Source organism: Camelus ferus, chromosome 9, assembly GCF_009834535.1.
Source record: "Camelus ferus isolate YT-003-E chromosome 9, BCGSAC_Cfer_1.0, whole genome shotgun sequence".
NCBI classification, from domain to species: domain Eukaryota; kingdom Metazoa; phylum Chordata; class Mammalia; order Artiodactyla; family Camelidae; genus Camelus; species Camelus ferus.
The window spans coordinates 49,656,252-49,681,109 of record NC_045704.1 but is presented as its reverse complement, the minus strand read 5'-3'; the positions used below and the strand labels follow the sequence as shown (position 1 = coordinate 49,681,109).

Here is a 24,858-nt window from a genome sequence, read left to right as displayed (position 1 = left end):
CTCCCCCCACCCCCTGAGGAGGACCCATGGTGCCTCCTGCCTAGGATGCTGTCACCCTATTCCCATTTGACAGGTCCTGAGACCTACCAGCTTACCAGAGTGAGGCCAATTCTGTTTAGCCACACCAGCTTTATACCAAGAAGATGATCCCAACTTTAGATCTACAGGGCATAAAACAATGCGGAAACATTAACATACCTATAGAAATGGAAAGAAAATCTCCAATTAAAATCAGTGGAATAAAAACAAGTCACAGCGCCAGGTGCAGTCGGCGTGGGCTCTGGAGTTAAGCCTGAACCTGGAACACCCGCTACTAGCTGGGTTTTGTTGTGCAAACTGTCCCGCCTCCTGGCCTGCACCTCACCAGTGAAATAACCACCCCTGCCTCCCAGCTTGCTGTGAGGTTGATGAAATACAGTCATATGCCCCAGCTGTAAGAATTCGTCTTTGGCAGGAGTTTCCTCTAAAACCACTGTGGTGTATGAGAATTACAAGGTACTTTTTTTTTTTTTTTTTTTAAATTAGGAGTTCTGATCTAGATTTCTAGGGCCTTGGACACAAACAGTGCATGAAAGGACAGTCACCTCATGGTCACTTGTGCAGTTGTAAAGGTGGGTAGGTTGCGTTTTCTCAGAGTATTTGTAATTTGCTAGTTTATAGTAATAACTTGGCATTCCCTGCATCTTTTCATCGGTTATTCTGTCTTTACTAGTTTGTTTTTGTTTTTTGGGGTTTTTTTGGTATTAAAGATTCCAGCTGGTGAACAATGAACGTCAAACGTGCTTTCAGTGAGAAGAGTCTCAAGCTGGAGCTGCAGCACAGCAGATGACCAGTGTACAGAGTAAGGGAACTGCCTGCATCATGCTCTGTGAACTAATGTTGATTACTTAACTCACTGTGTCCATTCTAATGGGTTATGGTGGTGGTCTAGTAGAAATAGATGTTAATTTAGAGACTAAGGAATGCACAAAAAATTTTCCATTGAAGTTAGTGTTAATTTTTGACTTTGAAGAATCCTATTCTTCAGGCCCATAAAATTGTATACAAACACACACGCACCTTTTTAGATCTTTATTTTAGAAAACTTGGTGTACACATGCACACGCTTTCTCCCCCTCCTGTGCCCCCATCTGACCTGGCGGCATTTGCTCCTACACACTCTTTTCCATGGAATTTCATCCAGCCATGGAGTATCTTTACCAGTTTATTTAATCATTCCCTTACTGATGGTCATTCATATTGTTTCCTTTTTTTGTCCTTACCAAAAAATATACACTGATAAACATATAATCTTAGGTACTGGCACTTTATTTTTTTCTTAGGGATAGAGTCCCAGAAGCAAGTCTACTGGGTTGAGGAGTACAGTTGGTCCTTAAACAGCACAGGGGTTTGGGGCACTGACCCTCTGCGCAGATGGTAGCCCAAGTGTAACCCAAGTATAATCACAGTTGATCCGCCATCCAAGGTTCTGCATCCACAGATTCAACCAACCGCGGACTGTGTAGCACTGCAGTATGTATTTACTGAAAAAAAATCTGTATAAGTGGGCCCGCGCATTTCAAACCCATGTTGTCCAAGGGTCAACTGCACATATATTCTTAATGTTAAAAGACAGTCACAATGATTGCCAAGGAGGTTGTCACAATTTATATTTCTAACATCAGTGTATGAAATTAACCTCTTCCACTGCTTCCTTGCCATAGCAGGTAAGATGACAATTTAGAAAGACAAAAAACTTATTGGACTATGGATATAAATTTGTTCAGAAAATCATTCAGGTTCATACATAGTCACAGCACATCAATAATCTTCAAAAATAACTAAAAGAAAAAAGGCCAGTTATAGTTACCACTTATAATTCTAATGCATGATTTGTAATTGATAAGGAAAGGAACTTGTGAATTTGAAATCAAGTCTAAAATGGTGTATCTTTGAGTTAAGCAAAAATAAGAAAATTTTTTAGGTTAATGACCAATATATGGAGAGCCTGCTGAAAAGTCTAACTTATAAATAAAGTGTGAGCTTTTAAAGGAAAGAGATAACTTAGTAAGTCAGGTTCCAAAGGGAACAGCTTTTGGTGGATGATAGTAAACTCATGGAAGCAGAAATGCCTCTTTTAAACAGAACACTGCAAAAATTTATTTCTAAAGTGGACTATGCACTTGGAAATTTTAAAAAGCAGTAAAAGACATTTATTGATAGTTTCTTAAAATAAATTATTTTCCTCTAAAGTCTCTGAAATGTAACATTTTTGAACTACAGACACATCCTAATTTTTGCAAGACAGTTATAAAACATTAAGAGAAACAGGGAAACACACAAAAATACAAGTAGTTCTGGGTTGTACAGTATTTTGGTAAAAGACATGCACTGTATGTAGATACCGCACTGAAAAGTAAGGAGAGCACGACCGGGGTGGGTATTCCTCGGCGGCCCACCTGCGCGGGGGTGCACTCCGTGTGACGGACCCTGTGCTGGCCTCCTGTCACTCTCTGAATGATCTCACACTTGCATATTCATGTCAATAATACTTCCAAAGGAAATCTTCAGCAAACCCAGACGGTTAAAACTTCAACAGCACTGTCTTCTGTTTATTGAAGAAGCAGCTCAGTAACAAGGTGCTGCCGACTTACCTACGCCAGCAAGCAGGAGGAGAAAACATACTAAAATCTGGTGTATACGTCACTTGGAATGCATACTGGACTGTGAAGGTACTGAGAAACACATGTGCTGTTTAGTATGGAAAATCTTGTTTGCTGTGTCCTAATTATCAGGACAAGAATTTCCAACTCCCAGTGACTGGGTTAAATGTACACGTGCAGATTTAAAATACAAAATTTGTGTTTTGCAGCATATTCTCACACATAACCACTGAATTCCTAAGGTACTGTCTGTAGAGCTTTTATGCTGTTGCCCAGAATATTTCATTACTGAGTAATTCATTCAAAATTTTAAAAAGCTTTCTTTTGTCTATTTACAATTGGATACATTCTGATATGTATTCCTTAGTTGAGTATCAAAACTTTCACTACAGTATCGTTCTTAGGAGATCCTATTTTACCCATTTTTGAGTTGATAGATTGTATCTCAGTATGAGCTCCCACCCTCCTTCAGCACCTTCACCAGGTTTCTCCCCATAGGAAGAGTTCTCCACAGGTACAACCCAGCTGCTGTCTCAGGCTTTGTCCCCTGCATGAACTCTCTGATGGACACTGAGTCGGGACTTCCTGCTGAAGGCCTTCCCACACTCAGAACACTCATACGGTTTCTCTCCTGTATGGATTCGCAAATGTAATCTAAGAGTCGACCTCTGGCTGAATGTTTTGCCGCACTCAGTACATTCGTAGGGTTTCTCTCCTGTATGAGTTCTCATATGTATAATGAGCTGGGAGTTCTGGATAAAGGATTTTCCACATTCACTGCACTCATAGCGTTTCTCCCCTGTGTGAATTTTCTGGTGTATAATGAGGTTTGATTTCTTGAAGAAGGTTTTTGCACATTCATTACACTCATAGGGTCGTTCTCCTGTATGAATTCTCTGGTGTGTAGTAAGTTCAAACTTCTGGGCAAATGTCTTGCAACATTCACTGCATTCATAGGGCTTCTTCTCCATATGTGCTCTCTGGTGTACAATGAGGTTTGACTGGTGGGTGAAAGCTTTTCCACATTCAAGACATTCAAAGGGTTTCTCCCCAGTATGAATTCTCTGATGTTTAATGAGGTTTGCCTTATGGGAGAAGGTTTTCTTACACACATTACATTCATAAGGTTTTTCTCCAGTATGTATTCTCTTATGACTAATGAGGAGTGACTTGAAGGAGAAAGCCTTGTCACAATAATTACAAATAAAAGGTTGCACCAAATTTCTAATTTTCTGGTGTTTAAAAATGGCTTCTTTATGGCCAAAGGCTTTTCCACTTCTATTATATTCAGAGTATTCTACTCCAGTGTGGGTTTTCTCTTGCTTCAGATAGAGGAGCGCTTTTCCAAATCCATTACAGTCATCAGCTTTCTTTCTTACATAGCTTCTATTACTATTAAGTAAGTCTGAATTATATCTCAAAGTTTTTTCATATAAGTCATACTTATAGGGTACTTGTCTTAAAGAAACAAAGTCTGTGCTAAGATTAAAAGTTTTTCCAAAGAGATTATCTTCTTCTTCAATTGGCATATGGTTCTTAAAGATTACAAATGGCCTTGCCTGCTCGTCTGGGTTTCTGGGGTCACCCTCCATCTGGTCATCAGCTTTCCATACCTCTAGGAAAGAGCACATAAAGTACACTTTGTCAACCCTTTCACTATAATGTGAAGTCTCCACAAATTTCCATTGCTGGGGTGCCTATGTTTGGGATGTGGTCTTCCAGTATATAAAGGTTCCCAGTAAAAAATGTTTCCTAGTTCGTGTACTTTGAAAGGAAAAGAATGGAAAAAATCCCCAAGGACAGTTGGGTCATGGTAAGGAAACACTGAAAAATGTCCTGGGGTGGCCCTCCTCCTCCCCCCCTTCCTCCTCCCTTACCCACTGATAATAAGTTGCTATAATTCTCCAGCATCACATCCATGTAGAGGATCCTCTGAGAGGGGTCCAGTTGCTCCCATTCCTCCTGGGTGAAGTCCACAGTCACATCCGTGAATGACACTGATCCCTGAAATGGCATACTGCTGTTCATTCTGAAAGGATCAGCATTTGCTGATACCAGAAGGACATATAAACACTTACTCTTCCTACGTTGTAAAAGTCATTCATCTTTAAAATTTACATATAAAACCAACTGTACACTTTCAGTTTTGTCATGCCTCCAAAATATTTTTATACATAAAGTATTCAGATTCCCCTACATCTCTGGCACTATTTGGCAGATACCTAAGATTAATAAAATAGTTTCTCCACTGAAGATGTGCACATGGAGATACTCACATAAACATTAATATGTAATATTTAATGTTACCAGTGTACTCATGCTTTTATAGGCATTATTTTTGTCATCTCAAACTACACACTATTAGAGTTAATTAAAGCTTTGAATATTTAAAGGCAGAAGATGAAATTCCAATTACAAGACAATCAAGCATAATTAGAGATCTCTTGACCATATCTAAGCCATAAAAAAGGGTAGAAAAGCAAAAATAAACAAGTGAGACTACATCAAACTAAAAAACTTCTGCACAGCAAAGGAAACCATCAACAAAATGAAAGGGCATGAGAGAAAATATTTGAAAATCATGTATCTGATAAGGGGTTAATATCCAAAATATATAAAGAACTTATATAACTCAATAGCAAAAAAAAAAAAAAAAAAAAAAAAAGTCCAATTAAAAAATGGGCAGAGAAATAAGACATTTTTCCAAAGAAGATATACAAATGGCCAACAGGCACATGAAAAGGTGCTCAACGTTACTAATCAGGGAAATGCAAATCAAAACCACAATAAGGTATCACAACTGTTAGACAGGCTACTATAAAAAAGACAAGATGGGGGAGGGTATAGCTCAGTGGTAGAGTGCGTGCTTAGCATGCACAAGGTCCTGGGTTCCATCCCCAGTACTTCTGTTTAAATAAACAAACCTAATTACCCCCTATAATTCTCCCCTAAAAAAAGAAAGAAAATACATTTAAAAAAATGTCTATAAGAATACACAAGGGGAAATCTTTGTGACTGTGGGCTATGCAAAGATTTCTTAGATATAACACCGAAGCGGGGAAAAAAAAAAAAAAAAAAAAAGACAAGAAATACCAAGTGCTGGTATTGGTGAGGATATGGAGAAAAGGGAACTCTTGTATACTGTTGGCGGGAATGTAAATTGGTGCAGCCACTACAGAAAACAGTATGGAGGATCCTGAAATAGTGAAAAATAGAACTACCATTTCATCCAGCAATTCCATTTCTGGGTATTTATCTGAAGAAAACAAAAACACTAACTCAGAAAGATACACAGTCAGCTCTCCATATCTCTGGGTTCTCCATCCACAGATTCAACCAATCATGGATCAAAACTATTTGGAAGAATGGAGAATAGACAAATGGAGAAAAGACAGTCTCTTCAGCACGTGGTGTTGGGAAGACTGGATAGCAGCATGTAAATCAATGAAATTAGAACACTCCCTCATACCATACACAAAAATTAACTCAAAATGGCTTAAAGGGAACCCTCCTACACTGTTGCTGGGAATGTAGTTTGGTGCAGCCATTATGGAAAACAGTATGGAGATTCCTCGAAATATAAAAAAATTCACCTACCATATAATCCAGCATTCCCACTTCTGGGTATATATCTGGAGGGAACTCTTAATTCAAAAAGATACATGCACCCCCAATGTTCACAGCAGCACTATATACAATAGCCAAGACATGGAAACAACCTGAATGTCCATCAACAGATGACTGGATAAAGAAGTTGTGGTATATTTATACAATGGAATACTACTCAGCCATAAAAATGATAAAATAGTGCCATTTGCAGCAACACAGATGGACCTAGAGATCGTCATTCTAAGTGCAGTTAGCCAGAAAGAGAAAAAAATACCTTATATCACTCATATGTGGAATCTAAAAAAAAAAAGAAAAAAGGACACTATGAACTCATCTACAAAAAGGAAAGACTCGCAGACACAGTAAACAATCATGGTTACTAGGCAAAAGGGCTGGGAAGGGATAAATTTGGGAGTTTGAGATTTGCAAATGTTAGCTACTACATATAAAAATAGATTATAAAAAAAAGCAAGTTTCTTCTGTATAGCACAGGGAACTATGTTCGATATCTTGTAACAACCTTTAATGAAAAAGAATATGAAAATGAATATATGTATGTCTATTCATGACTGGGACATTGTGCTGCACACCAGAAGTTGACATATTATAACTGACTATACTTCGATAAAAAAAATAAATAAATATTTGGAAGACCAAAAAAAAAAAAAAAAAAAAAAAAAAAAAGCCAGAAAGGTCTAAAGAGCAAAACTTGAATTTGCAGTGCAGGGCAACTATTTATACGTCACTTACATTGTGTTTAATTTACAACTATTTACATAGCATCTACATTTCATTAGATACTTAAAGTAATCTACAGATGGTTTAAAGGACAGAGGAGGATGTACTTGGTTATATGCAAATACTATGCCTTTTATATAAGAGACCTGAGCATCTGCAAACTTTGTTATCCAAGGTGGGCAGTCCTGGAAACAACCACCCAAGGATACTGAAGGGCAATTGTCTCCATGTTCACTTCTGCATTATTTACAAAAGCCAAGATATGGAAACAACCTAAGTATCCATCAATGGATGAAGGGATAAAGATAATGTGGCATATATACACAATGCAATATTATTCAGCCATAAAAAAAAGGAATCTTGCAATTTGTGACAACACAGATGGATTTGAGGACATTATGGTAAGTGAAATCAGAAAAGAGACAAGTATCTTGTGATCTCTATTATGTGTGGAATCTTAAAAAAAAGAAGAAAAAAAAGAAACCAAGTACACAGATACAGAGAACAGATTGATGGTTACCTAAAGGCCGGAGGATGGAGGTAAGAAAAAACAGTAAAAGGGTCCAAAAGGTATGAACATCCAGTTAGAATAAGTCTTGCAATGTACAGCATGGTGACTGTGGTTAATAATACTGTATTGCATATTTGGAAGTTGCTAAGAGAATAGGTCTTAAGTTCTTCTCACAAGAAAAAAACTAACTATGTATGGTGATGGATGTTAACTAGATTTACTGTGGTGGTCACAACACATACAAATACTGAATAATGTTGTGCAACTGAAACTAATAATGTTATATGTCAATTATACCTCAATAGAAATTAGAAGTCTGTAAGTTAAAAAAAAAAAAAAAAGAATGTTCATAGCAGCATTTTACATAAGAGCCCAAAGCTGGAAAAACAAAGGTTGATAAACAGTAGATTAATAACTTGTGGCATATTAAAACAGTAGAGTACTATAAAGCAATGAAAAGGAACTAATTCCAGCTATTGGGGGAGGATTTCACAAAGGCTTTGAGAATGCTGGCTAAGTCTTCTTCCTTGACCTGAATGTATATATGATTTTGTAATATATAATAATATATATTATTCACTGTAATAAACAATCCCCATGAAACAAAAATGCTGAAGCATATAAATGTGAAAAAAGTGTCATGAACTAGAAAACCAAGCCTTTACTCAAAACCAGGATGATGTTAAAAGGAAAAAAAAATTGAAGACCATTTCGTAACTTAGAAAATCATCTACATCCACTTGGCCACAAGATAAAAACAGTAAGAACTTTTAAATCACTGCCACACCAACAAGGGGGATAAACCTGTGGCACATCACTTTGACGTAAGTTACAATTCAGAAATGACTGTACCATCAAATATGAAAATATTCTGTATTTTTTCACAATGCTACTTTTTATACTCCATACAAACAAAAAAATGCTCCAAAAATTACAGATAAAACACAATTCTGACACCATAACATTAAACAAGATGTCAAACATTATCCACAAAGACTTTTGTAGACAACAGAAGTAGTTTTCATCTGGAATGAATCTGGTGTTTGGTGCAGAAATGCTATGGCCATGAGTAGAGGTGTACCTAGTGTATCTGACACTCAGAGCAGACCTCAACTCTTCAAACTGTTAAACATCTAAAATTTTCACCTGCAAGTTTAGTTCTGAGTGCAAGAATCCTTTTTAACCTATTCACATAACCTCTCTTCTGAATCTGTTTGTCTGTCATCTTCAGTTATGACTCCCAATTCCTTAACTCCTTCTACTTCTTCCAGGCTGTCACTGCCTTGTCCCAGTGATTTCCCACAATCTTCCACTCATAACTTGTAGCCTCAGGAAAAGTTAGAGGAAGTATGAAAAAAAAAAAAGATGAGATAAAGGTCAGAGCATTACAAATGACCTAGTTATACTGCACAAATTTGCAGGTTACCCAATGGCATTATTTCAGGACCTTTTATAGGAATCTTTAGCCACTTGGCATGGGAGCAGAGAATGTAGGTGGTGGGTCATCTGTGCCTAAGACCAATGACACTGAGGTCAACAATCACAGAGTGGAGATTTCCCCAATAGTAAATACTCATTCCCATTTTTAGACTGCTTCTGAAATTATAGTTCATAAAATAGGAACACTGGGAAATTTCCCAGGGACTAAATTAAATACTAAGGACACAAGGACCAATAGGCATGCTATAGACCCCCTTCAAGTCATTCCTTTGCTTCCTGTTTCCACTGCCACCCCAGCTACTACAAAAGCTTCCTAATTCTTATTTCCTATCTGCTCTTATTCTCATCTACCCCACATTCTAAAGTTAACGTAATTTTTCTAAAGTATAGCCCTAATTACATGATTATTCTGGTTAGAAGCAGTCATCCATTATCTGTTGAAATAAACTAATGACTAACCCAGCATTGAACATCATTCAAATTTCGCTTCCATCCCTCTCTCCCCTGGCTCTCCTCTATGTACAGATTCTCCCACTTAGGTCACATCACAGATCACTTAAACGTGTTCTCCATAATTGAATCCCTACTCTCTTTTAAACCCGGGAGTACCTTGTTCGTGTTTCTCTTGTGGCACTTATTTTACTCTGCTTTCTTTCATTAAATGTGCCTTATTCCTTCCACTCTCCCCATTTAGATAATCTAATTTTTAGATCAGAAATTGTATCTTCCTCATCTTTGTGTTTTTATAAGCATAGTACATAAGTACATGTTACGTACTCAAATAAAATAAAATAAAGCTAAATTGTATGGAGCTCAATATTCAACTTTCCTTATCGTCTTGCTTCCTGAAGAGACATGCCACATAATTCCTGCTGCAACATCCTACGTAGCTAGCTAAAACGATGGGGCATCTGCACTATTCACACTCAGATTATCTAAAAATCTTAGTAAAATTTGGTAAATCCTAAAATCTGGTTCATTTTCCTGAGATGTCATGCATGCTATAGTATACTTGTGTCTTCATTAAAAATGCTTTTTATTCAGTTTGCAATCTACATGATTCCCATATGGATTCTGCCTATGCTTGTACCTGACAATTTATTTTCTTTTGGGTACCAATCTTATTAGTGGTTATTCAGCTCTTCAGCATACAGGAAATGGTCACTCTATGCACTGAGTACATGTAAGTGACATCATCACCACACTGTCAGCATAATGTAAGTAGAGACACAATGTGACTTACCATCACACAAGCGTATGTCATAGGCTAAATAACCTGTCACCAAAAAAAAGTAACAGCAGAGTAAAACTAAGCAGGAAAAAAGTTACAAAAGATATTTTTAAAATAATATAATTGGATTTAACAGCAGATTAGACAAAACTGAAGAGATGACTAATAAACTGGAAGATAGGTCAGTAAGAAACATCCAGACTGAAATACAGAAATAAAGGATAGAAAACACATCAAAGCATCTAAAAGACACATGGGACAAAGTAAATGTCTAATATACTTGCAACTGGAGTCCCAGTAAGAGAGGCAAAATCCAACAGAAACAATACTTGAGGAGACATGGCTTAGAATTTTCTGGAACAGCTCACAGACCATAGAACACCACTAACCCCAAAAAGAATAAATATAGAGGAAACCACATTTAGGGACATCATAATGAAACTGCTAAAAATCCCAAAGGGAAAAAAACATACTGCCTTCAGAGACACAACAATAAAACTGACAGCTGACTTTTTCATAGAAACAATGGAAGCCAGAAAATAACAGAGTATCTTTAAAGTGCTAAAAGCACTAGAATATGAGTTGAGAAACTTTTTCTATAAAGAGCCAAGTAGTAAACATTTTAGGTTTTGAGGATGGTATGTAGTCTCAACTACAACTAATCAAGTCTGCCCTTGGACCACAAAAGCAGGCACAGGCAATATGTAAACAAATGGATGTGGCTGTGTTCCAATAAAATGGGATCTACGGACACTGAGTTTTGAAAACATTTAATAAAAGATTAAGACCTTCAATGAAGTTTTAAAAAACAACAAACTTTTTACAAGAAGCAAACTGAAAACAAAGTCTGAAAATAAAAGGCATAGAAAAGCTGGCACAGGAACATCAATAATTAGTAAAAACAATTCCAAAAATATGTGTATTACCATGACCCCCAAATCCTATAAACTACCTAATGTATATAAAAGTATTAAAAGAGAGGACTGGATACACACACACGAAACTTTTAACATTGTCTGCCTCTAAAGTGAGGAGACTGGCTTTAGGATCAGGAAGATTTTAGCACTGGGTGAGGTGACCTAATAGTGACAGCATACTAGGAGGGCAGACCACGACAGAGACAGTGAGACAGTAAAGACAGATTTCATGTACAAACTGTATAACATAAAGAAAAAACTTATATATATTATGTGTGAAAACAAATAAGCCAAGATGTTAACGTTTTTTTTCCCTTTTTTTTGGGGGGGTGGAGTAACTAGGTTTACTTATTTATTTAATGGAGGTACTGAGGATTGAACCTAGGACGTGGTGCATGCTAGGCATGTACTCTACCACTGAGCTCTACCCTCCCCCACAAGATGTTAAGTATTGACTACTCAATGGTGTAACAGGTTGGTAGTTATCAGGTTGAACCATATTGAAATTATGACATTCAACTATTCGGACATACAAAAATGGCTATTTCATATAGCCCAAATTAATATGCTTTTATTTGTATTTCTGTGCAGTTTTACACTTCACAGAATCAAACCAAGAAAGTAAGAGAAGATGAAAATATTTAATGACCTAGCAGGCAAACAGGAAGAAAGAGCATCAAAATTTTAGAATACTAGGAACAAAGAAAAAAAGCTTAGAAGTTTCAGGAGAGAATGGAATAGCTCACATTCTGATAAACAGGTAAGCCTTTGGACTTGCTGACTACAACACTAAGAAGTAGTGACTTCAAAATTCTGAAAGAAAACAACAACAGAAGGTGGGCAAATAAATGAAACAGTCTGCAGCCACTGGACAGCAACCACTGCAGGGCTACAATTACTGAAAGAAGGGTGAACTTGAAACGAATTCCATATTCACACTGATGAAAAAAGTGCTGGGGGTAAAAAAAAAACCTACTGAAAGAAAAAAATTGTCAATCTTGAATTCCATATCCAGCAAAATGTCCCTAGTGGTATTTTCTAAACCATGACACAGAGAAATAGAGCCCAAGCAAAAAGTGACAGAGCTGTTACATGAAATAAAAATCAGCATTTGGGTCTGCAAAATAACTGGGATTTGGGCGCAGGGTAATGGAGATAAGACAGACATAGAGAAGGGGCTCTAAAATTCTGCATAAAAATTCACCTCAGATCTTTGGCTGGTTCCTAATACGTGCAGGTGGAGGGCAAACCTCCAGGGTAACTAGCAGAAAGCTGTTTTGTTCTGCCAGGTAGCTAAATTATTGGTAGAACAAAACTTAATATTCTTTAGAGGCAAGTATGTATCATACAGCATGTCCAACAAACAAAAATTATGAGACATGCAAAAAAGCAAAAAGAATGAAAAGACACAAAAAAATTAAGAGATAAACAGTCAAAAGGAGACGTAGGGATAACCCATGTTTTAGAGTTAGCACACAAAGAGTTCATTTTAACTGTAAATAATGTTAAAAAATAAAGAGAAACAGATGTACAATGTGGTGAAAATACTGGAATATTTTAACAAAGAACTAGAATCTACAAAAAGGAAGCAAATGGACATTGTAGAACTGCAAATGTAGTTTTTAACTGAAGTTAAAAACCAACTGTAGCTTTCTGGTCAAGATGGTGGAGTGGTAGGACCATGAGCTTGCCTCTCCTTGTGCCTACAACAAAACCACAACTGACTGCTAAACAACCGTCAAAAAAAGACTGGAACCTAGCAAAAAGATCTTCTTCAACTGGAAACAAAGAGGGAACCACAGCAGGACAGGGTCTTTTACGGGCTCATATAAATTTTTAAACTGTTTGTTCTAATTCTGTGAAGAATGTCATGAGTATTTTGACAAGGGTTGCATTGGACATGTAGATTGCTTTGAGTAGTACGGCCATTTTGATAATGTTGGTTCTTCCAATCCAAGAGCACAAGATATCTTTCCATTTCTTTGTATCATTTTCACTTTCCTTCAGGAATGTTTTACACTTTTTAGACTACAGGTAACTTCCTTGGCTAAGTTTATTTCTAGGTATTATGTTGTTTTTGATGCAATGGAAATGTCTGTGCCAGTTATAAAATTCTGGTTTTTGAAGAGGAAAAAAAAAGTAAATGAAGGGCTGCAAATGGCAAAATATCCTTCTTTATTATAGGTGGGTTGTATTCCATTACATATATATGCTGCATCTTCTTTATCCATTCATCTATTGATGTGCACTTAGGATGCTTCCATATCTTGACAATTATTAACAATGTTGCTATTAATCGTGGGGTGTATGTATCTTTTTGAATTAATTCTTATTTTGTGGTTGGCTTTATTCCTTTGATAACTATATAAGATTAAAAAGCTAAAGCTCTAAATATTCTTAGTAGCAATGAACAGTACATATACATAAATTTAAAAAATATATGCAGTATATTGTGTATATGTATACATGCAATATATTGTATATGTGCAGTCAAACTGTAACAATTCTACCTAATAAAACTGAAAAATAAAAAAAAATTTTTAACCCCAAAGTCTAATGCACTATTGCTTAAAATGCTGAAAGAGAAAACAAAAAAAGTAATCCTAGAACCAGAGAAGAAAAAAGAATGGGACAGAAACAATAACTGATAGCGCAGGATATATTCAATATCTTGTAGCAACTCATGGTGAAAAAGAAAATGAAAACAAATATATATATGTTCATGTATGACTGAAGCATTATGCTGTACACCAGAAATTGATACAACACTGTAAACTGACTACATGTCAATAAAAAATATATATATAGAAGAAAAAAGAAACAATTGAAGAAATAACAGCTAAGAATTTGCCAAATTTGATAAAAAGGTATTGAATACAAACCTAAGAAACTCAATAAAGCTCAAGCAGAATAAATACAAAGAAAATTATATTTAAATACATCAAACTCAAACTGTTGAGTGCCAGAGAAAGAAAGAGTATCTTAAAAGTAGGCAGTAGAAAAAGATACATTTCCTTCAAGGAACAACTATAAAAATGTGACAATGAATATTTATATGTTCACGTATAACTGAAAAATTGTGCTCTACACTGGAATTTGACACAACATTGTAAAATGACTATAAATCAATAAAAAATGTTAAAAAATGGATCTATTTCTTAATATACACCATAGATGTGAGACAAAAACAGAATGCCATCTTTAAAGCACTGAAAGAAAAAACAAACCCTAGAATTTTACTGCCAGGGAAAATATTTTTTTAAATGAAGGCAAAATAAAGACATACACAGATAAACAAAAGATGTAAGAATTCACTGCAATATACTGTACAATGTTCTTGGGTTGTACTGAGGTGGTATAATACTAATGCAAGGTGATTAGTAACATACATAAATTGTAATCCTTAGAGAAACCACTTCAAAAAATAAAAGGACACAAAGGTAAAAAGGCATAGAAAATTCAGGTGAAAAACAAACAGCAAGATGACAGACTTAAATCCAACTGTGCCTATAATGAAATTAATTATAAATAAAATAACCAATTAAAAGACAGACTGTTAAGCTGGATAAAAACCATAACCCAACTATATGCTGTTTAGCAGAAGTACACTATAAATATAAGAACACAACAGGTTGAAACAAAGAGAATGGAAAAGATATATCATAAAAAAGCTAATTATAAAAAGGCAGGTATGGTTCTATTTATCAGACAAGGAGTATGATCAGAAATAAAGAGGGACATTCCAAAATGATAGAAGGGTAATTCCACCAGGAAAATAGAATAATCATAAATGTGCATGCACTTAATAAATGTATATGAACTCAAAAACACAGCTTCAAATTACATCAAGCAAAAACTGACAGAACTAAAGTGAAGAAGGACAAATCCACATACTACCTACCAACCAATCAGTAGAAGAGAATGAAGGCATTTTCAGAAAATTAACTTTTAAAAAATCTCTCTCTCACATATCCTTTCTCAAGAAGTTACTGAAGAATCTACTCCATTAAAAACAATAGTAGTCCAAAAAAGGCAAAGACATGAGAAAAGGCAAACAAAAGATCAATAGGAAAGCTGAAAGAAAAGCCTGTGAGGAATTTGAAGGCGATCACAGGATGGCAGTGATTCTCTATCAGTACCAAATTGCGTGAATGAAATAGTGTGATTCAAAAGCAGGCACTCTGAGGCTGTAAGATGCCTACTGCCGTTGTACCACCTCTTTAACCTGAGAGAATTCCTGGGTGGGCCTGAACCAGATTCTTATCTGTCTGGCTTTGGTTTGCCTTGTCTGGAACATGTGCGGATGACATCTATCTCTCCCACACCAGGTTGCCAATGAGATAAGGGCACTTGTTTCATCTCATAGAAGTGTTCTTTGATCTACTCCTAAGAGTTGGCAGTTGACCAGTGATCCAAGAAGCAGGGAATACAGAACAGCCCACTTACTCTAATTATATTCTTGCCAGACATTCAATACTTGATCCACACTTTGATCCTGCCAAATGGCCCAACTATGTGAGCTCTATGTTTTCCTATTCTCTCATGGCCTTGCCAATGACTTAACCAATAAGATTTTTGTAAACACTTAAGAAAAAAATTGAAGCCAGACTCTGACCCACAGACTCTATCCAGTTCATCTCCTAGAAACCTCTATCCAATAACAGCAAAATTCCCAGACAGAACCAGATCTGTGCTTGCTTGCTAAGTTTTGCCATATTGCTCCCCAGTAAGTCTGTATCGTGTTTTTTAATAGACTTAATTTTTTTAGAGCAGTTTCAGGTTCACAACAGAATTGAGCAGAAAATACAGAATTCACACATAGCCCTCCCCACCCACACATATATACTCTCCTACCCTCAACATCCCTCACCAGTGTGACATATTTGGTATAATCGATGAACCAACATGGACACATTATTATCAACCAAAGTCCACAGTTTACATTAGGACTCATTCTTGATGTACATTTGATGGGTTTTGTCAAATGCATAATGACATGTAGCTGCCACTACAGTATCATGCAGAATAATTTCATTGCCCTAAAAATCCCTTGTGCTCCATCTATTCATTCCTCCCTCCCTCTCCCCAAACTCCTGGAAACCATGATCTTTTTATTGTTTCTGTAGCTGTGCCTTTTCCAGAATGTCATTTGGTTGGAATCATACAGTATGTAAACTTTTCAGACTGGCTTCTTTCATTTAGTAATATCTTTTAATTTTCTTCTATGTCTTTCATGGTTTGTTAGCTCATTTTTTTTTTAACTGCACATATATTTTTAAATTTACATATATGTACTGTTTATTGTTTCTAAGAACGTTTAGAGTTTTAGCTTTCTAAACTTAGTTATCAAAGGAATAAAGCCAACCACAAAATAAGAATTAATTCAAAAAGACACATACACCCTGCTATTAACAGCAACATTTTGAAGTGAAAAAAAAAAAAAAGTAAATGAAGGGCTGCAAATGGCAAAATATCCTTCTTTCTTATGGGTGAGTTGTATTCCATTATATGTGTGTGTGTGTGTACACACACACATACACAAAAATATATATACATATATATGTATGTATATATAGTGCATCTGCATTATCTATTTAACTGTTGATGTGCACTTGGGGTGCTTCAATGTCTTGGCAATTATAAATAAAGTCTGTACCATTTGATACCACCACAAACAATCCAGGAGTGGCTTCACCTCTCTTTAGCTAACACTGGCTAATGTAACTTGAAAAAAACAATGATAAAAAACCTAAGTCTTGATAAAGAGAATATGGGTGCATGAAAGGACATCTTTTATATCTCAAATATCTGGAGGAAGAAGAAAAAAACTCCACCAATCAAATGAAAAATTATGCAAAATAAGGCAATATAAATTCCAGTTATACATATACACACTATTATATATAAAATAAACAACAAAGACCTACTGTATAGCACAAGGAACTATATTCAGTATCTTATAATAACCTATAATGGAAAAGAATCAGAAAAAAGAATATATATGTATGTATAACAGAATCACTTTGCTGTACACTTGAAACTAACACAATTTTGTAAATCAACTGTACTTCAATTAAAAAAAATTCCAGTTTTTCAAGACTGAATTTTATATTGATTAGGGATATATATATATAAATATATATAAATGGGAAAATGTTTGAGAAAGGCAAGTCAATAATTAACATAGGTGTCAAGACAGTGGCTAACTACTAGGAAGAGTCAATCAGAGAATGTATCATAAAGAACAGATAATGTTCTATTTCTTAATGTGGGTGCCCATTTATTATTATTCTTTAATGTATAAATACTTGTTACATACATTGGCTAAAGCATGTATAAAGAGAATTATAATGCTTTATACACTCTTCTGTATAAATGTTACATTACACAATACCAAAAAAATCGGAAAAATGAGGAAATTCTCTACGTTCTGAGATGGAAAGACTTCAAAGATGTCACCGAGTGATAAAAACACATATAATCAAGAGAATAAAAAGACAAAGACATCTTTGCAACTCACATATCTGATAAAGGACTGGTATTCAAAATATATAAAGAACTTTAAAAACTCATCAATAAACAATCTAATTTAAAAATGAGCCAAAGACCTTAACAGACACCTCATTAAAGAAGATATACAGATGGTAAATAAACACATGAAAAGATGCTCAACATTATGTCATCAGGGAATCGTTTATTACAACAGCAACAAGATACTACTGAACATCTATTAGAATGGCCAAAATCCACAATATAGACAACACCAAATGTTGGCAAGGATGTAGAGCAACAGGATCTTACTCACTGCTGGTGGGAATGCAAATGGTACAGCCACTCTGGAAGACAGTCTGGCAGTTTCTCACAAAACATACTCTTGCCATACAATTTGCAGTTGTGCTCTTTAGCATTTACCCAAATGATTAACTTATTTTATGTTTACACAAAACCCTGCACACAGATGTTTACAGTAGTTTTAGTCATAACTGTCAAAACTTGGAAGCAACCAAGATGTCCTTCAATTGTTGAATGGATAAACTATAGTACATTCAGACAATGGAATGTTATTCAGTGGTAAAAATAAATGAGCTATCGAGCATGAAAAGGCATCGAGGAACTTCAAGTGGATATTTCTAAGTGAAAGAAACCAATCTGAAAAGCTTACACACTGATTGATTCCAACTATAACACAGTCTGGAAAAGCCAAAACTAGGGGAACAGTGACAAGATCAGTGATTTCCAGGGACTCTGGGAGAGAGAGGGAGGGATGAATAGATAGAGCACAGGGGATTTTGTGGTCAGTGAAATTCTGTGTGATACCATGGTGGTGGATACATGTCATTATATATTTGTCAAAACCCATATAATGGACAACACCAAGAATGAATCCTAATGTAAACTATGGACTTTAAAGGATCAGTATTGGTTCATCAGTTGTAACAGGTGTACCACATTAACACAAGATGTTAATAACAAGGGAACTGTGTGCAGAGGAAGTGAGGGAATATATGAGAATCCCCGTACTTTTCACTCAAATTTTCTGTAAACCCAGAACTGCTCTTAAAAAAATGAAGTCTATTACTTAAAAGCAAAACAAAACACATATAAACACAGCAGTATGATTAATATGCTATCTTACATTAACCTATACTTGTACTTGTGTAAATATGTACAAATAAACTCTGGAATGCTATTCAGGAAAATGACAATGGAACTAGTGGAGGTTGGGGGTAGAATTTAAATACACACCTAGGTATTAGTGAGTTCTCTGGCATCACGTTCATTGGATTGGAAAGATAAAGTACACATAATATTACTCAGCATCTGCACTCAAGAATGCTCTATGAAATAACCAGAGACAAACTAATAACCTGTTTAACATGAGTTGCTTCTGGGGATGCTGTCCAAAACACCATCTACATAAAGGTCCACAAAATTTATTCAGACCTAAGGCTAGAGAACCAAGGAAATGGTATTCATAATCAATGCAAGACATTCAATTAATCTGACTTTTTGGCTGCTGGTATTGATTATTCTTACTATGTCTTCCTTGAGTTTTACTCATCTATACCTTTCTATGTCATTTCCTAGGTCCTTAGAAACTTCTTCAAATTCACTGAAAACAGAATTGGAGTAAACAAACAACTCACCTGGGATTTGTTCATTTTCTGCAGTTTTGGGGTAAAGGCAGAGGAGGTAGAACTGAAAAGAGGAAAAAAGAAGGTATTGTTATTAAAGAACTGACCTGCCTCAGAACTTCTAAAATGACTTCTAGAAATCCTTACACATCACCTGGGAAAATATCGCCTCCTGGGAGAGTCCCTTTGCCTCTTCAGAGGGCCAGAAAGAACCATGCTGACAGCACTCACCTTCAATCAAATGTTACAAGACACTCAAAAAGGCAGGACTAAGACAACCCACTATCAACAGAAACCTCAACTGATTAAATTATCAGAGAATTTAAAGCAGCCATGATTCATATATTAAAGCTTTAATGGAAAGGTGGGTAACATGAATGAACAAATAGGGAATTTCAAGAGCTAGAAACTTCAAAAGAAGAAAATCAAATGGAAATACTAACAAAAGTACAGTAACAAAGTTGACAGAATACTTTCAATAGGCTCATTAGTACACTCAACAGAGCTGAAGAAACTTTCAGTAAATCTGAAGACTGGTCAAAAGAAATTACCCAAACTGAAACACAAAGAGAAAGTAAAAGGGGAAAAAAAAAGGCAGAGAATCCAAGAGCTGTGGTACAATATTAAACAGCCTAACAAACCTGTATTGGGGTCCCCAAAGGGAGAATGGGACAGAAGTATCTGAAGACATAATGATTGGGAATTTTCCAAAAATAATGAACGATATCATAACACAGATCCAAGAAACTCAGATAATCTATCCAAAAAGAACACCAAAAACCAAAATAAAACAAAGACACACCCAGAAACATCATATTCAAAGCAAAGGACACCAAAGTTAAAGAGAAATTCTTGAAAGCAGATAGGAAAAAAAAAAACCCAACACATTATCCACAGGCATACCACATTTTATTGCACTTAAAAGATTGCTGTTTTTTTTTTTTTTAAACAAATTGAAAGTCTGTGGCAACCCTGCATTGTCAGATGATGGTTAGCATTATTAGTAATAAAGTATTTTTAAATTAAGGTATATACCTTGTTTTTTAGACATAATGCTATTACATACTTAATGGACTGCAGTATACTGTAAACTTAACTTTTATATGCACTGAGAAAGCAAAATATTTATTTGACTTGCTTTATTATGGTGGTCTGGAACTGAATCTGCAGTATTTCCTAGGTATGCCTGTACAGAGGAACCAAAATAAAGAATCACAGCCAATTTCTCATCAGAAACAATACAAGCCACAAGACAATGTAGTGCCATCCTTAAAGGGCTCTTTAAAAAAAAAAAAAAAAAAAAAGGAAAAAAACCATCAACCCAGTATTCTATACTCAGCAAATACATTTTTCAAAAACGAAAGTGAAATTAAAAATCTCTTCAAACAAACAAAAACAGAGAGAATTCATTACCAGAAGACCTGTACTACAAGAAACACTTAAATAAGTTCTTCAGGTAGAACGGATATGATACCAGACAGAAACATAGATCTACACAAATAAATAAAGATCTCTGGGAATGGTTAAAATGAAGACAAACATAAAAGACATTTTTTATTACTTTTAATCAATTTAAAAGATAATTGATTGTCTATAGCAAAAACAGTAGCAAAGTTTTGTGAACTTACAGCATATGTAAAAGTAATATATATGATAACAGCCCAAAAGATGGGATGATAAAATTGTTAATGGGAGTATGCTGTTTTATAAATCTTACATTACATATAAAGCAGTATAATGCTATTTAAAGGTCCACTGTGATTAACTCAAGATGTTTATTGTAAACTACAGGGCAACTACAAAAAAAAAATTCTTTAAAGAAGTATAAACAAGATGGGGAGGCTATATAGCTCAGTAGTACAGTGTATGCTTAGCACGTGCAAGTCCTGGGTTCAATCCCCAGTACCTCCAGTAAATAAATAAATAAGTAAACCTAGTTACCCACCCCCCCGATAAAAAGTTATAATAAAAAGTTTAAAGAAGTATAAACAATAAGCCAATAGTGGAGAAAAATATATAATCATAAAAACTACCACTAAATTCAGAAGTAGTCAGAAAAAGAGTAAAACAGGAACAAAGATGAGATAGGAAGGACAACTAGAACAAAACTAGTAAGATGGATTTTAACCCAACCATATCAATAATTGGTATAAACATAACCAATTAAATGACAGAGGCTGTCAAACTCGGTAAACAAGGCCAAACTATGTGCTGTCTAGATGCAGTCTGTTTTAAATATAAAAACATATTCATGGAATAAAACATGTTTTAAGGCAGGACACAAAAATTTAAACAAAAAACTCTCTCTCCGTCCTTTGGGCCTCCTCTCTCCCCCTGTAGTGTGCAATGTCCATCTGCATTATCCATTAACCAGACCACCTCAAAGATGGGAGTGCCTGCTCAACTGTAAAGATTTTTTTTTTTCTTCTGAGCTAGAAATAATGTAACTTAAAAATTAACCATTGTTTTCTAACTCTGTAAGGGGTCATGATGACTTGCTGCTCACTTTGTATGCGCTTACCTGGACTATGTATCTTTGGTGAACTTTATGTAAAATGTCACTGTGTCATCTTGATGTACAATCCTTTGTTTCAAAAATGTATATGATTGTGCCTTCTACTTCCAACAGGCAGAACAGTTCTCAGAGCTTCAATAGCTAGATCAAAAGTAAAAGGATAAAAAAGGATAAACCTTGCAAACACTCATCAAAATAAAGTTGGAGCAATTATATTACTATCAAACAAAGTAGACTTAAGAAGGAATATCACCAGGGATAAGGAGTGATATTACATGTCACTGTGATAAATGACACATGATAAATGTGCCAAATCACCAAAACACATAACAATCCTAAATGTACATGCACAAAAAGAACTTCAAAAAATGAGAAACAAAAATTGATAGAACTGAAAGAAAAAAATAGGTAACTCCACAACTGTAGTTCAAAACTTCAATAATCTTTTCTCAGTAAGTGACAGAACAGGTAGACAGACAGAAAATCAGTTAGGCCCCATTTACTGTTTACAGAAGACTCTATCACCAACAGCACAATGATCATTATTAAAGTATGTTTAGAACATTCCCAAGATCGATCATAACCCTGGCCATAAAACAAATCTCAACAACTTTTAAAGAACTGAAGTATGTGACAAAATATATTCTTTGACAAAAATAAAGTTAAACTTGAAATCAGTAACAAAGATCTGGAAAATCCCAAAATAATTTGGAAATTAAACAACAGACTTCTAAATAAGCAATGGGTGAGAAAGGCAGTCACAAGGGAAGTTTTTAAAAAACACCTAACTGAATGGAAACGGAGACATAACATATTAGAATTTGAAGGAAATGTATTTAAAGGACAACTGTAGCATTAAAACTAATATCAAGAATGACTGAAAACAAAAAGAATGACGAGACATTACGATAGATGCTACAGACATTAAATAGTTTTTCTTTCACAATAAAAACACATACCCATTAGCTACACAAATTAAGGAGGAAAAAAAGTTCCAAATACACAAAACAAGTGGGGAATATCAACAAACACAAGAGAAAAAAAAAAATGGAAAAAAGAACCCATTTTCAATAGCAACACTACCTAAGAATAAAATTAAGAAAAACGCAAATCTTTTATGAAGATAAAATGCTGTTAACAGGGACAAAATGAAAGAGGATCTGAACAAAAGGGAAGGCCTACAGAAGGCCAACATCATAAAGGTGTCCATTCCCACTAATTAAATGTAACCATTAATGGGATCATAATAAAAATATCAACAAGTTTAAAAAAAATTTTTTTAAGTACCAATGTGAATCACAAGTAAACAAGCATAATCTCAAAGTGGTGAAGGCTTTCCGGAGTTATAAAAGGGAAGAGCAGTAAATTCAACCATGGAGAAATTCAAAACGCCTGCATGGCAAAAACTACCAGGGAACAAAGTCAAAAGGCAAATGATATGATAAAGTATCACCTGGATGCGTGACCTTGGGTAAATCACCTAAGCCCCATCTATTATCACTGGTGTCCCATCAGCTGAAATTAAGGAACTAGTTAAATCACAAGGTAGGTATGAGGATTAGGTGAACACTTAAGCTGAAAAGGCTTTTGCAAAGAGGTCGTGGCTCCTCCTCTCCTTCGGCACACCGTGCTCATCAGGAAACTTACTGAGGCTTCCAATCCTCCTTGCACCCGCGAGGCCCCGGGACGCAGCACGCTGCATCCGGGCGCAGCCAGGTGTGTCCGGCCCCGCCCCCGGCCTCGCCGCGCGCCCGCCCGGCCTGTTCGCGTGCGCGCCGGCCCCCCAGGCTTCCGGACCGAAGCCGCCGGTCGGAGGCGCTTTTCTTGACAAAGGGAGGAAGGCAAGCCCTCGCCGCCGCCCTCCCCCTCGGCCGTCCCCGCCCCCGCACGTCCGGCCGAGCGGTCCCGGCCAGCCCCGAGCAGAGGAGAGCGCCGGGCCAATCTGGACGCCGCCCCGAGGGTCGCCGTCGCCTGCGAGTCGCCGAAGTTTGGACTCTCACCCAACGTGGGCACGAACCCATCCCTCATCTCCTTCCCCTCGGCCCCCAAACCCTGCGGAGCTGCCTGGCAGCTCCCCTCATACCTGGAGGGGCACTGCCTCCGCTCGTGGCTCAGTGCTAGGCCCGGTCACGGCGCGGGGCGGCTAAGACGCGGGGAGACCCGGGCCCTATCACCCACTCGCGGCTGGAGTGGGGGGAAGGGCGGCCACCGGCGCGCTCGCAGCATTGCACATGCGCAGACGCAGGGGCTGCTCGCCGTCCCTGGGTCCTCCGAGGGGTGGCCCATCGAACTTCGGGACTACATTTCCCATAAGCCTGCGGGGCTGCGCTGTAGGGACTCTCAGTAAAGTCTTCACCTTGTTTAACTGGTCGGAGGATCGCTGACCGAGATAATCCCTTGGCCCGGAGTGTTCGTTTTCCCCAGTACGGATTAAGGGTTACAACCACTACCGCCCCCAAATAGAAAACCTTGGTTTTTAAAGATGACACCAGTAATCTCGGATAACTCTACAGTAAATTAGAGAATATGTATAAAATATGTTACCCATAAGCTCACGTTTCAAAGATAGCTGTAGATGACATTAAATTCACACCTTTCTGATATTTTAAAAAAATAAAATTGCCTATAAAGATAGTGCTGCAACTAGTTTTTTTTCTTCAAGTTTTAGGGTCACAGCAAAATTTGAGGAGAAAGTACACAGAGTCCCAATATACCAGCTGCCCCTCAACACATGCATGGCCTCCGGCACTATCAACATCCAGTACCAGAGTTTAAAGATGTTTGCTGAGTCGAATTGTGAGCTGACATATCCCCCAAGGTCCATAGTGTACATTAAGTTTTACTTTTGGTGTGGTGCATTCTATGGGTTTTGACAAATAATGACATGAATCCACCACTGTGGTATCACACAATAGTTTCACTGCACACAAAATCCCCTGTGCTCCATCTGTTCATCTCTCCCTCCCTATCCCTGACTCCCTGGAAACCAATGATCTTTTTTACTGTCCCCTAGTTTTGCCTTTTCCTGAATGTCATATTGTTGGAATCTTTCAGTGTATAGCATTTTCAGATTGGTTTCTTTCACTTAATAATATGCATTTTAAGTTCCTCCATGTCTTT

General features: G+C 36.5%; 1 protein-coding gene across 7 annotated transcripts; it reads right to left on the bottom strand.

Moving 5' to 3' along the window:
- Window positions 1-1,056: 1,056 nt before the first annotated feature.
- On the bottom strand, window positions 1,057-24,304 carry ZFP1 (ZFP1 zinc finger protein). 7 transcript variants are annotated; one of them, XM_032486757.1, is made up of 6 exons: window positions 23,822-24,303; window positions 21,745-21,879; window positions 19,236-19,287; window positions 6,526-6,548; window positions 4,520-4,646; window positions 1,057-4,257 (listed from the first exon to the last, which is right to left on the bottom strand). In XM_032486757.1, exons 5-6 carry the CDS (start codon window positions 4,560-4,562, stop codon window positions 3,176-3,178), a joined length of 1,125 nt encoding a protein of 374 aa, XP_032342648.1. In that variant the 5' UTR covers window positions 4,563-4,646; window positions 6,526-6,548; window positions 19,236-19,287; window positions 21,745-21,879; window positions 23,822-24,303; the 3' UTR covers window positions 1,057-3,175. The 7 variants fall into 7 exon arrangements, with proteins under 7 accessions (XP_032342648.1, XP_032342643.1, XP_032342645.1 ...); XM_032486752.1 differs by lacking the exon at window positions 6,526-6,548 and having other exon boundaries at window positions 4,520-4,690; window positions 23,822-24,304; XM_032486754.1 differs by lacking the exon at window positions 6,526-6,548.
- Between the last annotated feature and the right edge of the window lie 554 nt (window positions 24,305-24,858).

Bases quoted from the DNA above. Each gene is read 5' to 3' on its own strand.
- ZFP1 (XM_032486751.1), bottom strand. From the start codon at position 19,439: ATGGTTCTTTCTGGCCCTCTGAAGAGGCAAAGGGACTCTCCCAGGAGG. The intron at 19,288-19,377 runs GTGATGTGTAAG...TCCTCTTTTCAG, and splicing joins AGGAGGCGATATTTTCCCAG to TTCTACCTCCTCTGCCTTTA. The intron at 4,647-19,235 runs GTGAGTTGTTTG...ATGCCATTTCAG, and splicing joins AGAAAATGAACAAATCCCAG to GGATCAGTGTCATTCACGGA.